Source organism: Antrostomus carolinensis, unplaced genomic scaffold, assembly GCF_000700745.2.
Source record: "Antrostomus carolinensis isolate BGI_N321 unplaced genomic scaffold, ASM70074v2 scaffold24540, whole genome shotgun sequence".
Lineage (NCBI taxonomy): Eukaryota > Metazoa > Chordata > Aves > Caprimulgiformes > Caprimulgidae > Antrostomus > Antrostomus carolinensis.
In genome coordinates this window covers 38,444-56,327 of record NW_010289430.1, presented here as the reverse complement: position 1 = coordinate 56,327, position 17,884 = coordinate 38,444, and the positions used below count along the sequence as shown (strand labels likewise).

Sequence of the window (17,884 nt, the reverse complement as noted above, 5' to 3'; positions counted from 1 at the left end):
AGCAGGTCCTGCATTGTTAGCGTGGATGGTTGATTCTGGAAAAGGACACACAGAAAATGGTAAGGGAAGAATAGTGGAGTAGGAGAATATAGTTCAGGCAGGGGATAATCAGAGAGGGGCAGAAGAAGGGAATGTGAGAGGCAGGGAAAAGGAAAGGGTGGGGAAAAGGTTAAATGAGTCAGGAGCAAAGAGAAAAATAAGCAAATCAAAGTAAAGAGTTAGAAAATGAGTAAACTAATTTAAGCCAAAAAAGAAGATTTCAGTTCTCCTGAGCACAGTGCAGGAGTCGCCAGATGACAAGAGATTTATGACCTGGCCTGAATAGCCTAGTAAAGGGAGTGGGAGAGAACTGTTCCCTGCTGGTGTTGGACTTTGTGAAATCAAAAGACAAGCAGGTTTAAAAGGTGAGATGGGAGAGAAAAAAACCCCACCCACTTTTAAATAGCAAGTTAATAAATTATGAACAGAAATTAGCACATGAACTCAGAGAGAGAGAGCAAAGATGCACGAGTGCACATCTCTGCAGCAGCAGTCAGCATTCATCAACTCATCCGTTCTTGTGGAAGGACAGCGATTACCCTCAGGAGCAGTGTGCAAAAAGGGATGTGTTACCACAGGACTCTGGGACTGCTACCAGCCCTTCACCATCTGCACTTCCCCAGCTAAGAGCAATAAAGTTTTTCTCCAGGAGTCCTGCTTATTTTCATCCCATCATTTATTTCCCCATCGGGAAATTTCCTTGGTGCTTCTCCAGGAACTTCTGTCGGGAAGGGTGGGGAGAAATTGCTACACTGCTGATCAAAAGCCCAAGAGATATCAAATAAATTGCTCTTTTTAAAGCTGCTTTTGTTTCTGGATGCTGTTACCACTGTAATTTCTCATGCTCAGACCACATCACATACGCTACAGCCATTGAGCACTGTTTTTACTGGCTAGGCAAATTATTGTCCAAAACTCTTGGACATCTGCCAGGGAGAATGATTATAAAGTAGGCATTTCTGGAGAGGAAATGAAGAGCAAGGAGGAGAAATAGAACCATGGACTGCCAGATCTTATCTCTGCTCTGGGATCCCTCTGTCTGTGACAGACAAGCATTTTCTCTGCAGCCAGGGAAACTTGTCGTGAAATACATTACTGATGGGGCTGGTTCTGCTTCAGAAAGGGTGTGCAGGGACATTTTTTGGAGTACTAAGGGGACTCCAACTATTGTATTTGCTATTTGCTAGCACACCAGCTAACATAGCAGCAGGTTTGTTTTCACATGATATTTAAAAAATAAGTGTTCTTTACATTACAACTATACATGATATTCAAATAAGAGTATTTATTATTCTCTGCTGCCCACAGACTTTATCTACTCACACAAATTGTACCACTTTCACTATGAATGCCAAAAATAAAGATATACAAACTCCTCCATCTGGGTACTGTTATACCACTTTAAGTGCATTTAATTAGTGTATTTACTCCTATATGAGGAAGAGATTAAGCTCGATATTTCAACAACATGTTAATACCAGCACAGGAGTATACACAGATGAAGCTATATTGTCAGAACTATGTGGGGGGCGTGGAGGAGAAGCTGTTCAACTGCACCATGTGGTGTAGGAGTACATGAGGCACCAGTCAGCCTCCTCCTGCCTCTGTAGGCAGCCAGCACAGGCACCTCAATACAACCAGAAATAACAGAGACTCAGACCTAACTCTTCCCCCCCCAGGCAAAGTCTCCACCTAAGCAGAGTTACATATGTATTTAACAGAGATGCCCAGGATTGTGCAGTTAAGAAGCAAGAACACATACATGGAATCAGCTATTCATTATAAAAACACTGAAGTGAACTAATTCCAAATATTCACTGTACTTGGTTGGCACCAATATAGTATTAGAAATCAGAGATTTCTTATTAGAAATCAGATAATTTACAAAAACCCTCATGACAGCTTTTTATAAAGCTGGTTTGTTGGGTTTTTTTAAACAAAAATATTTGACTTGATAATTTCATTTGCATTGATTGAAATCCCTGTCAGCGTGCTACATGCAAGCTCAGCTCTTCAACTAGTATAAATTTGTGCATCTCCATATGGTGCTGATGCACACCTGCTGAGGACCTAATGCTGCAAATTCCCATCACTGCATATCAGTGTTATAACTTCAGCTCCTCACACACCACCACAGTGCACAGAAAATAAGGCAGATATTGAGGAAAGAAAGACCCTTAATTTGTCGTCCAGTTGACAGAGAACTGTGGAACAGCAGGACAGGATTTTACTCCTTCCTTCTCAGATACCAATAGCCTGGAGTTCTGGCACTGCTTTCATTTTCTCTCACTGACATCTGCTTATGTCAAGCAAACAGACATATGTATCCAGAAGTTTGTAGGAGCTGGGACACATACACAGCCCTGCTTGGCTTCAGGGCCTTTATCCAATTTATAAAAATAATAAAGCCAGTCATACTAAAAACAACCACAAGCCTATCAGGGAAGTTATCTCACCATCCTGGGTCGATTCTGCCGAAGGAAGCTCTTCATATCTCCTCCAGCCATGAGCTCAAGCAGAATGAAGCGAGGCAGCGTCTGTAGGCTAACACCAATGCACTGCACGATATTCTGGTGATTGAACTTACTGAAAGCCAAGATCACAGCAACATGGAAGAGAAAGACAGCATTAGTACCTGGCCAACATCCATCACACGCACTGTGCCTTGAGCTTTGACAACCTGGATTGAAGCAAATCCTGATGGAGTGCAAGTTACCAAACAAATTCCTACTTCAGCCACATCAAAATACCTCTCTGATTACGACAGCCATAAGAGCAGGGCTATGCCTGGCTTTGCGCATGAAAAGCTTTCAACATAGAATCACAGAATGTTGTGAGTTGGAAGGACCCACAAGGATCATCCAGTCCAACTCCTGTCCCTGCACAGGACTATCCCAACATTCAGACCATGTGTCTGAGGGCACATGTTGGCCAAATGCTTCTGGAATCTTGTCAGGCTTGGTGCCATGAGCACCTCCCTGGGGAGCCTGTTCCAGTGCTCCACCACCCCCTGCCTGAAGAACCTTTTCCTCATGGCCAACCTCACCTTCCCCTGCCACATCTTCCTTGCCATTTTCCCTGGTCCTATCGTTGGTCACCAGAGAGAGGAGATCAGTGCCTGCCCCTCCTCTTCCTCTTGGGAGGAAGTTCTAGACCATGATGAGATCTCCTCTCTCTCCTCTTCTCCAGGCTGAACAAACCAAGTGACTTCAGCCTCTTCTCATACAGCTTCCCCTCTAAACCCTTCACCAGTTTTGTGGCCTGAGGTATGAAGGTATGAAAAGCTCAAAGTAAAGCAGAGACTTCTGTCTGTGAAGAGACAATTTAATGGACACACTGACTGCAAGATGGGGGAGACGTGAGTGGGAAAAGAAAGCTAAGCACTTCAAATATGCAAATATTATTGGCATTTGTGAAATAAAATCCTGACCAGTGGGGATTTTAACTCAGCATTGGTTATTTTAAATATACTGCTGTCTAGTTTGGTGGACTCAGTTCAGTATCTGGTCTGCCAAAGAGAGACTCAGCTAATACCTACTGCAGCAGCTGTTCATGTGATGGCTTTCTGCCTCTCACAAAAGAAAGCTGAGACTGTCAAGAAGCTCCTTAAGACTCAGTCATGAGAAAGCAGCATCTTCCCTTGGGTAGTGGTTACTTGGATAATACAGGAACTACAAATGGAAAGGAAGCTGAGGAAGAGAAAGTCATGTGCTACTAAGTGAAACAAAGCACTCTGTAATCGATTGAAATTGCTCTTTAAAAAAACCATACATCAGTGTTACCTCCTGTTCAGCTGCCAGAATTCTTACAGACTCTAGGAAGTGGCACTATGGCCTGAGATTCGTGCTTTAATAGCAGAAAAACAGTACCTAGGTATCAGCTGGGAGACATAAACGAGAAGAGGAACTTCATGTTGCACAAATTAAAAATGTATAAATTCTGACCACTTATAATCAACCCTGACTATACTATTATTTTAAAGTCATCCTTGACTATACTGTGGATTTGGGTTAACGAAGTAAATTCCAAGAATGGAATATTTAAAGTACAGGTAGTAGTAGAAGTGGCTGTCTCTTATCTTTTCCAGGCAGGTTTTATAGATCTCATAGTTCACTGTCAGAAGGTCATGCAGATGAGACCTTCTGAAGGTCCCATCAAGCTTGCAAAGACATCAAAAGCCAGAACACATCTAACAGAAGTGGCCACACTGGGAGAAGGGCTGTGTTCCATCTGTGCAAGCTACACACACAGAGCCATATTCATTACCTTATCCCTACACAGAGTGTCTCACTCAGCTATTTTTCTTCAAATAAAGGGTAAAAGCTCAGGACCTTCACTGCGAAAAGCACTTACTTAAGGCTAACAGTTCTACAGACAGGTAAAGCAAAACATCAGCACGTATGCTGACTGAAAGCCACAATGGAAAAAGCTTTTCACTTTTTCTCCTTCTTCAGCTGCCAAACCTGCTCTTATAAAAACTCTTACTTTTATTTGCAAGAGATAATATAGTTTAAGCTCTAGCATCAAAGCCTAAAAACTTACCTCCCTGGCACGTGGCATGTGTTGTACCACCTTGGTGCTGGTCTTGCAGAGGCTGAACATCTGAGTCACTGCACAGGTGGCCTCTAATCTTTACCTTTCCTACTGCTTTGCATTTCATCAATGAAAATTTGTTTTAGGAAGGGCTTTGAGACATTATTTATACTTAGTAAAAGGGCAATGGCATTCTTTGAAAAGGAAGGCATTTCAAATGCAGAACATGTTTGTACAAAAATGTTGTGCCTTTTTACTCTGAACATGACCAGCAGAACCAACCAGCAATTTTTGTTGAGATGTTGTACTGGTTTTGGGTGGGATAGAGTTAATTTTCTTCACAGTACCTCATATAGTGCTATGTTTTGGAGTTGTGATCAAAAAAGGGGAAGAAGGAGGAAGGGGAGGGTCATTTGGGGTTTGGCATCTGTCTTCCCAAGTAACCGTTACGCATGATGAAGCTCTGCTCTCCTGGAAATGGCTGAACACCTGCCTGCCAGTGGGAAGTACTGAATTAATTCTTTACATTGCTTTGCTTGCACACACAGCTTTTGCTTTACCTATTAGGCTGGTTTTTATCTCAGCCCCTGAGTTTTCTTGCCCTTCTGATTCTCTTCCCCATCCCACTGCTGTGTGGGGCTGAGCTGCCTTCCAGCATTAAACCACAACAGATGTGCAACAAAAGAACCTCAGTTACCTTGCTTGAGATGAACAAGTAGGTGCAACCAGTAACTCATATGCTACTAAAATACCATCTGGTAAAAAAATAAGTCTGGATTTCTTTTCCAAACCCAAGCAAGTGGATAAATTATTATTACCCGCACTACTCTCTTTTCCCCCTGCCCACCATCAGTATAAAAACCTTAAACTATACCTGATAATCAATGCTTCCATCAGGAAATCCATCTCATCCTGCTCAGAGCAGACTTCTGGCAGGGTCTGTTGAGAGGTAAAGACAGTGAGGACCATCCCACCGAAGAATGCAGAATGTTTAGGTGACCGCCAAAGGAAAAAGAAAAAAAAAAATTAAAAAAAGAATGAGCATGTAACTTGTGAATGACTTCAGGAATCTACAAGGAGGAGCACATCTCAGTGCCCAGTTTCTTGAACTGTGTGTGACCGATTTGGTAGTTAAAGTTAGAAGAGGAAACTGGTGACCTACTTGGAGATTTTTTGTGTGCATTTAGCTATATGCAGTGTTCTGGAGAAAAACAGTTTCAGGTACACATAAGAAAGGCATTAGGTGGGGAATTACAGATCTAGTAAGCACTTTTAAATGGCAGGTATTATTTTTTTCTCCCTTTCCTATATGTCCACATTGCAGCACATGCTTCCATGTCATATGACACATACAGCCACATGATTTAAATAGCTGTGTCACGTAGCCTTATAGCTTTCTCTCCTGCCAGCAGATTTGGACAGCATCTGCCACTGCTAAATGTGACCTGAGAGCACAGGCAGCAGTAGAAGCAGCGGCTGCTACTGTGCCCACTGTTTAAGATTACGGGATGGTTCGGCCACAGCTGAGTGCGGTGCCCACTGCCAAACTGCTCGCAGAGAGGTGGGATGTTTACTGCTCAGTGTGGTGAGGCTGGCATGGAAACAGTTCTTGTCATCAGTAGTGTGGGCTACAGAAGACAGGGTACGCATTTTGCTATCTGAAATAAGTGATTGCTTCACACAGGACTGTGCAGATGATCTATTAAACTGGTGGAATACCCACAAACAATATGTGGAGTATGTTGCAAATACATTTTTTAATTTATTCCCAGTCTGCACCTGCTTCTTCTGCTATTCTACAGCACGCTGTCAGCGGGTGCTGAGGGACCTGGGTGACCTCCGTGTCCAACCAGAGATGTATCTTCTATGCGTCTGTCACAGAAAGACTCACCTGCTGACTCAGAGAAAGCTGAGGTACGCTCCACCACGAAGCAAACTGAGCATGGTCACAGCTTGGGCCCCATGGATACTCTATCAGTTTCCAGTCAGGGAGAAGAGTAGGCTTTTGGTGATGTTCAGGGTGTCACTTTACAGGGAACTGGGTGACTAAGTGGGCAGACAGGGCCCTAACAAGTAGCCATTGTTGCTGAGACTTTCAAAACTGGTGATATCCTCACTGGATTATCACAACTGAACATCATGTCAATCTACTTCTGTTTGCCACTGTGCTGTGGTGCTTCCTCCAGTCTGGAGTTACAGCTGCTTGTTGGGGTTACAACTGCTTGCTAGTGTCTGTTCTGGGTTCTCATGCACATTTGTTCAGTGGCACAGGGAACTTCCTAACAAAATGTCACAAGGCATGATCCTTTCACTTATTTTTTTTTAAAGAGGGTTTTGAAAGACAAAATGAATAAAAATGGAACTTTTTTTTTATTAATGAAAGGTACATTTTGGGCTGAACTCATAGAAGCAGATTTGGTTCTCTGAGTCGCAAGCTTATAAAAGAACAAAAGTAGGCTACAAGCACCCTTAACTTCAGCACTGAGTAACTGACAAATCCTGAAGCAACAGCAGTAATTTCACAGAAAACAGCCTGTTATCTCTTGATATTAATGACATGGAAATTAGCAGGGTATCACAATATATATTCACAGCAGCATATTTAATACTATGCAATAATAAGAGACTACCTGAAAGTTTCACATATGGTAGACTAACACTACTCTCAGCATAAAGGAAATGTAACTGAGAAACAACACAAATTTTTAAATACGGCAATGTCCTGAGAAAAACTTAGGGGAAAGCACTCAAAACCACTGAAATGCATTAATAATAATATATAAGCATTAATATAAATGTTTACTGTTTGCTGTCACATAAATGCTTCATACTAACACTTGCTAGGGCTTCCTTCTCTTTATACAAAACTTGGAAATCCCCTTCTAGTCTGCAGTGTTCCCAAAATGTCTGTTTGTTGCTATTTTTTTTCCTTTAAGTTTCCTTTTTTCCTGGTCACTCAGATCTATAAATCATTGTGTCAGAAAAGCCATCGTGACAGATTCTCTGCTGGGGTGAACTGGTGGTTCTGTGTTGGTTTCAAGGGAGCTATATTTATTTATGATGCTAGAGAATTTGTTATTTTATTTTAACTAATTGTATTATGTAGTCTCCAGGTGACTAATTCACACAACTTCCCATCTGAGGGGACTGATTCCATCTCTCCTGAGCAACAGGAAGGGAGCTTACAAAACAGATCACCCTTTTCAGATTCTCCTCCTAGTTAGATCACAATTTCCAGCCATTAGGCACACAGCAAACAAGACAGATGCTTTACTTTCAACCTACTGCTAGTGCCATACAGCTTAAAAAAATCAAATTATAATTCCTGGATGCAGCAATGTGTGGAAATCTGCATCACACACATGCATATGTCATTATGCATGTGATGAAAATGAATCTCCAACTGGCACAGTAATAAAATAATATGGCTCTTATGGGTACTTGTTGTATAAGAAATCTGTGGGTACTGACCTTGATAGCCACTTGAAGAGGGTTGGGATCCCCTGCAATGCCTACCACAGTTCCCTCATAAACCTCACCAAATGCACCATGTCCTAGTGCCCTGGAAGGAAAAAAGAGAGAACAGATGTTACTACGCCCCTGGATCCAGGTTAGAACCTGCTGTAAGAGATGTCATCAACAAGAGTTTTGCTTTCATCTCAAAGCTTCTGAAAATTTCTCCTCAGTATTTTCTGCCACTGTCACTAAAGCAGGGAGGTTGGATCCTTAATGATTCTGAACAAATAATGCAGCCTGCTCAGTCCTAGGGCCCTATCACTGAGTATGGCGATAGCAAGGCAAGACAGAACCGGAGAACAACAGAATAAGGTAGCTGCAAGCTGATGTCTTCAGGAGATGGTGTAAAACAGCATGTAAGAATGATCAAGTTTTTCCTTCTAAAGTTTACTTAACTTTGGTCAATATCAACTGGATGGTATGGAGCTGAAAAGCAACCTAGCATGTATTTCCTTGTGACAGGAAATGCTGAAAAAGAAATATTGCTATAGATTTGGAAGGGAGTTACTGCCAGGTGGCAAGTTTAATCCAGGACATCATATGAAAACACAGAGGTGAAACACTCTATGCTGTGCGTGGCAACATGGAACAGGAGATTCATGAACTTACACTTCTGCTGAGAACTTCATGGAATCAAAATATCTTGGAGAACATAATAAGTGTCACATTTATTGTATTTTGGCTGGCTTGGACTAGGTGCTTTCCAGTTAAGTCAGATAGGTGGCCCTTGTTTTCTTGTTCTGGATATTTGCTGCTGAGTAAAACAAGCATGTGAGCCCTACCTCCGCCTTTGCTTCAGGCTGCCTTTCCTCTCCTGTGCCAGAGAGCCACCCCTGCAGCAAGCCTTACCGAAGCAGAGAGATGTTCTTCCGTGGGATCTCCTTCAGCTCGCTCAGAGTGGCGGCCTTCCCTGCAAAGCAGTAGTTGGGGTTGTAATCGGTCATGATGGCTGATGTGCGGATTTTGCTCAGTTTATATTCTGGGCTCTGCAGTCGTGTTCTGGCTCCTTCCAGCTGCTGCTTCTTAAGGTGATAAACTGCAGGTGGAGAGGTAAATAAAAATGCACAAACAAGATCAACAACTGGAGATAAAAGATAATGCTGGCCACACAGAACAGAAAGAAACTAACTCTATAATTACATATGCTCAAGAAGCATCTTTAGCTCACCAGTGTCACACTCTTCTCCAGGCTCTGTAGTGATTTAATACTGGATATGCAAACAGTCTTATTCCTGCAGAGTCCTCATCACCTGGGAGCAACTGAGGTTTCCTCTGCTTCTTTGTACGTTGGCTGAGGAAAATGCTCCCCAAGACATCTTGCTGGCATCGAGTCCCAAAAAGCATATTATCTCCCTGAATTAACTATATGTTTAATTACAGACTGTGACTTGAGCCTATATAGCAGTGGCTGCTAAAGAAACGTCTGCTGAGAGGGCTTTCCAAGCTCTTTTCTCTGCTGGAAATACCAGGACAGAGCAGTTGTTACCCTTTGGGACTATGCTTGTGCCTAACTGCAGGGTGGTGACGTTTTCTATCACTTCTTTCTCCTTGTCCCTCTGATCCACTTGGGAGATGACAACACTGGCTCCAAGTATTAAGAGTAATGGCATGTGGTTCAGCGGTCTCATTTTGTCCAATTTAACTGAGAAAAGCCAAGTCAAAAGGCTGATAAGGAGTTAAGTGTTTCTTACTTATAGATAGGCTGCCACAAGTGAGGATCATTCCAAGCATCACAATCACAGCCACCACAGCTAGGAGGAGTGGGAGAGGTAGGTGTTCCTCTGGGACGTGACTCTGAGGCACTGGAAAAAGAAAAATAAAGGTGCATTAATCAGAAAGCAACCAGAGCTGCTGTAAAGCATCCCTCTGAAAGTTGCTCCTATTTCAGAAAACAATACAGAGATCATGGACAGATAATTTTATAAAAATTACAGCAAATCTGTCTACAGCCCTGGAGGTTGAAAAAATACCTAAATAGTGTTTAAAACATTGTAAAGATAGAAAACTGATAAAACACAGATTTCTTCTCCATTCTTCAGTCTTTTATAAATGGGTAACATCACTGCTCACAAGTTGAAACTCTCTACAGTCTTGATGCTTTGAAGTTCAGAGACTGTGTCAGGAAATAACAGTGAATACCAGGCATCAGCTAAACAGGCATGGTGGGAAACTGCTGTGGAAGGAAGTAATTTGTGGTTTAAGTAACTCAGCAGTAGGTGGTACGTGATACCAGAGAGGTATTTATGCTTAAATATCTGAAACACTTTGCCCATTCAGGAAATTTTTACACTGTCTCTCTTTACAGATATTTTACCTTCTACCTAATCCAAATGTGAATGTTGGAGATGGTGCCAGGGATGCAGCTCAGCATATAAGGAAAGAACATTAGGAATTTTCAGTCAAACATATGACTGAATATCATATCCAATGACAATAAAACTTCATCTCTTACCAGTGCAGGTGACGTTGTCATTGGCTAGCACAGCCCCCATCTCACACTGGCAGACTGGCAGGTTGGTGTCAGGGTCCCGCTTACAGCTGTCCGAGTGGCAGTGGCTGCAGTTAAGATAGATCTGAACCTCCACCTCACCATGACTCTCCATGGCTGAACAAAGAATCAGACACAACAGGTGGGTTTAGTTGGTTTTCCCATCTTGTTATGGTAAGAAAAAAACAAACAAACAAACAAACAAAAAAAGCCCAGCAGGCACCTTCTCTCCTTCTCTGCAGGAGAGCAGATAGCTCAACACAGTGTGGAAATGTCAGAAATCTGATGGGGGCCAGGAGGGAAGAAGGTATTGGGTCCATCAAGCAAGTAGAGAGGTCTTGAAGTGAATTGATCTGGAAGTGTCTGGGATTGAGGATGTGCAGTTGAACCTGATGACTGGTGTGTCTCCTGGCTTAGAGATTGAGAGGAAAAAGATCCCAGAGCACTACAGAAATATTTAAAGAAATGACCACAGCTAAAGATCTGACCTGCAGAGTGAAATATGCCTGAATGAAAAGCATCAAAATCAAATACAGGAGGAGAGGGAGCAGGCAAGAGGAAACAGAGAGGACTAAGGAAAAAGGAAAAGAACTAAGAGGAGTAAGAAGTATATTATACCTGCCAGGGGATGCAAGAAGATCTCTCCAATGGGGTTCACAAAAGAGATGCCATCCTGCCCACCAGCTGTGATATCATCATTATCAGAGGCATGCCCCCCTGGGGAAAGAAGAGTATGGCTAGCTGATCAGCACTGCATGCTGCAAAAAATGTGATAGCTCTGGAGTGTTGCATTCATTCCTGGCTCTTATCACCTGGGGTTACTCTGTAACCTTCCAGTGATATTAATATATATAATGTCCTTGATGGACAAGTGCTCACTTGACCCAGGCAGTGCCAAGGTTAGTAAAGTGACTTATTGCAATGTAGGTTTCTCAGTTCAGCAAGGTAAAAATATATTTGCTTTAAACACAAAAAAGAAATGGAACATTCCCCTGGGCAACTAAGGAAATGTAGAGGTGATTCAGCACACCTTCCAAATACTAAAACATGTAGAAACACTTCTATAACCTTGATTTCCTCAATTAAAGAGAGATGTCAGAGAGTAGGGTGGGTTTCATACTGTTCAGCTTCAAGTATCTGTGAATCACCTTCTGCAGCAGTGTACCTCTGCACTAAGAGCTCTAGCCCTTACTGCATGTGCACTGAAAGGTACAAAATTAGACATCCTGACTATTCCTCCAGCACTTACCTCTGTAGCCTCCACCTCCTCCACCAGAAGTACAAGCTCCTCCTCCCCCACCAAAGCCACCAGAGGTGGCCCACTGGAGCTTGGTTAGTGCTTGGGGACAAGCTTGACCACCTTCTCCACCTTCCAGAAGGGACTTCCCAGCCTGAGGAAGCAGACTTTCATCTTGCCAGCCACCACCTCCACCTCCAATCAGAGAATGGGAAAACAAAACAAGGACAGGTGAGGGAAGCACAAGGAGAGGAAAGTAGGAGAGATACTGTAGAGAGGCAGAGATTGGCCCTTAATTTCTTAAGTGTCTTAAGACCTTAACTTTATCTTTAAGGTTAAGAGAATATGCAGACAAGCTCCTTGTTGCCATGGATAGTAACAAAGTGGAAAGCTAATGCACAACCTGTGGTATGTGCTGCATGACCACCACCTTAGCACCAGTATCTCGTGGCACTAAGGAAATAAGGATCCCACCACTCCCCTTCAGGATAACTGGTTAGGGCTTTCAGCCATATGAGATGCTGAGCTCCCTGAGGAAATAAAAATAAACCAGATTTCCTCATCTCCCTCTACTGGCCCTTCTATAAGGCTGTTGAAATAGGAGATGGAGAATGTTTTTATCTCTTAGGAATGGATTTTAGGCATAGCTGTTAACAAGACTATAAATAACCTTCCATTTCTGGTATAATTCCCGTAATATAATTCTTGTTCTTAGCGTTTCAGGGGAGTAACAGGGAAAATGTCTTCTCTTCAAAGGCCATTGTTACAGTGTAGAGAAGAGGGCTCCATCCCACAAACATAACTTTCATTGAGTTATTTCAGAGAAGAGTGAAGTCCTCCTACAGAATAGCCTCTGCTGGAGCACTTATCACCTGTCCTATGCATTCTCTTTTATCTGGTGACACATTAGATAAGAAGACATCTGTTACAGACTACCAGCAAATTTCCAAAAACTACTGCCACAGAAAAATTCCAAAAGATCAAAAAGAAGCCCCTCACTTCGTGCCTACAGGACAATGTACATATTCAGCCCTCTTGATTCAGGCCTTGTGTGATTTTAGAGTCTCACCTGCTGCCCCAGTCCTCCCACTGACTCCAGGTACTGCAGTGCTGTTCTCAAATTGCTCCAGGGGTGCATCATCCAGGGAGTTGTCCTGAGCCTTCAGGTAGGCTTTTCCTCCTCCTCCTGCTGCGATGAGCAAAGGTTCGAAAATCCCATCTTTCTGCTGGAAAACCCCCCATCAAACATCAGAAAAACTTCACATCCCTTGGATATGTGAACTCATAAACTCATCAAAAAGCATCAAAGTATCCCAAAGAAGAGTGGCGCAGGGCCAGGGCAATGCTACTGATTGTCTCTTAACTTCATTACAAAAAATATTTTACATTGTGTTCCTGTGTACAAAAGTAATTGTTTAACTGAACACCAAGGTCTGGGGATAATTGTTTTTTTAGGACTGCTGCCAGTATTAAAGTGGGATCCTGGTGTGATTCCCAGACCTGACCTGTCAAGAACTGAGGAAGCAGTTGAGCTAGCTTAGTGATAGTGACAGGTATGATCAATGATATGAAAAGAGATAAAGAATTCAAATTAAGAAGACTAAAAGACAGAGGCAGAGGGAGGGAAAGATAGGAAAGGGAGACTCCTTTTTCATCACCTTTTTTAAAGAAATGAGTATTGTATGCTATGACTGACAGTGCAAGCCAGTTGCTCTGTTGGTCACTGCTCAGGCAGGATGCAAGGAGGAAATACTTACTCTAAAGATGTAGGTTGCTCCTCCTCCACCCCCACCTCCTCCAGCCCAGTCCTTCAGGTCTTTTTTTCTTTTGTAATCTTCTTCAATGAGAGATGACTCCCCTAAGCAGATCTTCTGGGTTTCTGGATTGCCCTGAAAGGAGATAAGAGATGCACTCAGATATCAGCAAAGTCCAACTCTTGAGAGTTGTCTGTATAACTCAGTATAATAATATTGTATTGTTTGTGATATATATCAAGCATATATAAATCAGTGTGTATATATATATATATATATATATATAATCTCTGTGGAAAGTGAACTCTTTTACAAGGACCAACAGGTGAGGGATAGATCTGTCTGTTACCTCTGATTTGAAAACTCACATTACACATGAAAGTGAAAATATAAATGCAAGAGAAAATACAAATGCTCACAGAAAAAAGCAAAGCAATACAGCAATAACTCATTATTGCTATCACATAATTCATATTTTTGCATATTTATAACTTCTTATACCCAAGAACATTAAAACATGTTGAATTATGGATTAATTCTCAAAACTTCCTTACTGCTGCATTTATTAGGTATTTCTCAAGGTCACAAACACATAAAGCAGACAGAAGTGATCTGCACATAGTTGAGAGTGACCTACTGACGCATCTTGGAAGAGAAATCTGGAGCCTTAGATTCCTATTCCTGCTAACTACTAGAGAACACTGAAAAGGCTGAAAAAGCAAAGATCATTTGGCCATCTTAGATGGGTTGGTTTTTTGTTGGTTTTTTTTTGGTGACACTGATTTCCACAAGTTTCAATGACTTTGTAAATCTGCCCAGCTTCACTCAGATGATGAAGTCTGAATGATTTCAGAAACTGCTATGTTGTCTCAGTGCAGGTGAATATCCTACTTGTGTGGGTCAAGTCACAGATATAGGCCAGAAGCATGGTGCCAGTTTTACTGCCTGTGTCCCCTCATTGAAAGAAGAGGACAAAAGATGAGATAGATGAGGAGCAGGGAAAAGGAAATGAGATAAATCTAAGGAGAGAGAATGAAGGTTTGGAGCTGCAGAACCTCTTCAGAGAAAGAAAAACAAACATTAGTTACACAACATATAGATTTATCAGGATTTCCAAAGCCAAAGCAAGTTGGGCTTTGGAAGTGGGAAAGATGAGCAGAAACTTTTTCCAATAGTGTCTGCCAAAGGGAGCTAGTTAGTGCTGGGTTATACTTTATATTTGGAGAACGTGCCATGAAATGCAAGGGAATAATGGACAACTTTGCAGATTATAACCTAAACCCAGAGAGTGCACTGGAGAGGGAGCTGCAGATACACAGATGTATGTTTTATTTAGATAGATACCATTCTTGTACTTCACTGAAGTGAAGACAGGCTGGTTTTAGATTGGTTGCAGTATCTGGGTAAGGCATCATATGCTCTGGGCAAGGTAAACGGTAACTTTGCATGCCTACAAGAATAGTGTACACATCCCAAAACTCAGCATAGCAGGGGCTGACAGGTCACATTTGTGGAAAGAGGCAATAGTGAAGAATTCAGAATGCTGAAAAGAGGCAACTTTTGAGCCTAAGTGATAAAAGGACTTTCAGATCTCTGGGTCTAGCATTAGAGGACAACATACATAGGCATTCGCGTCATCAATTTCTATTTCTCATGAGTGGTTCTTTTGTCATTACAAATGCCTAATCCAGGGGCCGCTGTAGTTAGTGGGAAGATTCCCACTGTTTTTAACAGGCTTTGGATTCAAACCTTAGTCTCTAATCTTAGAGAGTATCTAACAGTGCAGCCACAACGCTGCTGGATGCTTCCATAAATAACAGTAAATTATCTGAAATCCTGGCAGACAGAAAGAAACCTAGGCTGTGGAAAAATAAGACAAGGAGCACACAACTCTCGCCTATGAGTTCCCTGCTTAAAATAAGCAGAAGAAAGCTGATGAAGAACTTATTTCAAACACCAGGAGCTTAAAGCAAAGTTCCTGTGGGCTTCATATTTGTTTGTGCATTTGGGGATTGTTTTTCTTTTCAGAGTTCTTTATATTTGTTTTGAGATTCTTTCTAACTTGGTTTATTGGTTCTTCCCAATCTCCTGACTGGATTTCATTGCTGGATTCTGGGATTTCTATCTTTCATCATCAAACCCCAAGCCACCCACTGAATCTCATTGAATCATATCTGCAAAATCTCTGCCCACATGTGCTTGTGCAGCCCTCACCCCAGGGCAGGCATCCTCCCCCTGCTGCCCCACTAAGATGTACAGCAGCTCATCTTTCTCCAGCTGGAAGGTGGCTGAGATGAAGACCCCATGGGACCTCTTATTGTGGTTTTTGGCTCCTTTTCCCCCAGCTGCTCCATAGGCAGAAATCCTGGAAGAAAAAGTAAGTAATTAAAAAGACAAATCTCACACTTCTCATCCCTAAAGCAACTCCATCTGCAAGCTCTCCCCAGCCTGCACTCCCAAACAGGCATCACTTCAGAGCAGGCTCCTCTGCTGCAGCATTTCATGGCTATTCTTTATCTGAGACCCATGTAGCTGGTCTGCTCAAGAGGACACACCAAATCTACACCAGAGCACTGGAGACAGAGACTTCAGGAGCAAACACCATGAGCTAGTATAGCCAAATCTAGAAGACCAAGGCTTTGGGACTGAAACAATGGCAGCCCTTCCACTTGACCACATACCCATACTCACTCCTGTTCTGATCTCTTCTCAGCCACCACTCCACCCTTCCATGCTTCGCAGTAGCTCAGACACAGACCCTTACAGCTAGTGCTCCTACTTCTTACTTCACTACCCCATCCACCCACACAGTACAGATGGTCCCACGCTTACGCTTGCTGAAACGGCACAAACAAGGAGTAGTTAATGGTGGCTGCCTCTCCAGCTCGCACTGATACTAACCTGTACCGGTTTGTGGCTGGCACTCTCCAGACTTGCACTCCCCGGAGCCTGCCCTCTTTCTCCACTGTCACCGACACGTTGCTGTTCTTATAGGCACTGTCACACTGAGCTTGAGTTGGCCCATGTGGACCACTGGCACCACATGTTGTGAACCACCAGAGAACAACAGATGTGTCCCCTGTGACCAAAACAGCAAGAGTTGGGGCAGATGTGAGCTTCCCTTTATTTCTGAGACATGTGCAATAACTGACAGAACTATTTAACCAAGGGGCAAGTGTTGCTGAAACAAGCAACTGTTTCTGTTGATAACTTTCCTTAATGATCCTTTGATAACAAAATTTACGTTAATATTATTCACAAAGAACATTAACGATTTTTATATAAAAAACAGATGATCAAGAGAAAGACCATGTTGCAGCAGTATATGCTATCTACAGGGCTTTAAAACTCAGTATGTCTATTTGATCCCATGCTTATTATTATAAACATTCCAAAAAATGCTTAAACTTGCATTTACCATGTTGAAGACCTGAAGGCCAGTACATGCTAAAGTTAAATTTATCTGTTCAACTTTAATGCAGCTCCTTCGTAATACAACCCAGTAAGATATCATCTTTAATTATATGATCACAGAATACTTACATTATCCCAACTTTATTCTAGTCACAGCACAACTACTGCTCTGTATATAGTCACCGTTCACTTTTTCCCTCCTCTCACCTTATTTCCTGCACACTATTTAATAAATCATGGGCTGCAGATAAACCCCATCAGCTGGGGGCAGGGGTGGGGTGGGGGGCAGACAGGACTTCTCAGAAGGGGTTTATCCAAGTGTCTCACAGACATTATAAAATTTCTCTTCTCGGTGCCAGTATGAAGCAAGAAGATATTATATGACTTTCCAGATGAGAACTGAAGCATATACACAAAAATAAAGGTTGAAAACACCTGCCATTACAACTAGTGACCATCTATGAAACATGGTGAAAGTTTTAAGTGATCCTTCCTCACTTACTTCCCCTCCCTGGATCTTCATCTTTACACCCCTCTTCTCCACTCATTAGGTTCAGCTTCACTGCTCACCAAGTCCCAGTAAATCTCTTTCTATCCTCAGCTTCTGTACTGGTTTACATCTTTCGTTCCTGAGATGGCTTTTGTGCACTCCAAATTTGAGTCATGCAGGTTCTGCTTTTACTTAAAGCTTCTTTAATTAAAGATTCTGCTTTTCTTTAAAGAGGGCCTGCTATTTAAGGACTGGCGAGTTCAGCCCCAGCAAACTGCTACCCTGTAGCCAGAGAATACCTGACATGGTCTCCACATCTTTGAGATGGGTTATATTTAGTTGCCCTGTTACTATAGGGCAGGCAGATCACACACAGGAGATGGGAAGGGAGCCACTTTTTATTGCCAAAACAC

At 42.4% G+C, this 17,884-nt stretch overlaps 1 protein-coding gene across 1 annotated transcript in view; it reads right to left on the bottom strand.

Moving 5' to 3' along the window:
• The window catches only part of LOC104526896 (leukocyte tyrosine kinase receptor), a gene marked incomplete at its 5' end in the record, with an annotated part of 51,308 nt that overhangs the window by 5,611 nt on the left and 27,813 nt on the right, over positions 1–17,884 (bottom strand). Inside the window, 13 exons of the mRNA XM_010170476.2 lie at positions 1–35; positions 2,496–2,625; positions 5,447–5,511; positions 8,044–8,134; positions 8,938–9,124; positions 9,780–9,890; positions 10,541–10,693; positions 11,195–11,293; positions 11,826–12,008; positions 12,883–13,039; positions 13,571–13,702; positions 15,782–15,932; positions 16,469–16,646. The exon at positions 1–35 is cut by the window's left edge and continues 57 nt beyond it. Coding sequence (XP_010168778.2) covers positions 1–35; positions 2,496–2,625; positions 5,447–5,511; positions 8,044–8,134; positions 8,938–9,124; positions 9,780–9,890; positions 10,541–10,693; positions 11,195–11,293; positions 11,826–12,008; positions 12,883–13,039; positions 13,571–13,702; positions 15,782–15,932; positions 16,469–16,646 — 1,672 coding nt within the window. The remainder of the gene's footprint in view (positions 36–2,495; positions 2,626–5,446; positions 5,512–8,043; positions 8,135–8,937; positions 9,125–9,779; positions 9,891–10,540; positions 10,694–11,194; positions 11,294–11,825; positions 12,009–12,882; positions 13,040–13,570; positions 13,703–15,781; positions 15,933–16,468; positions 16,647–17,884) is intronic.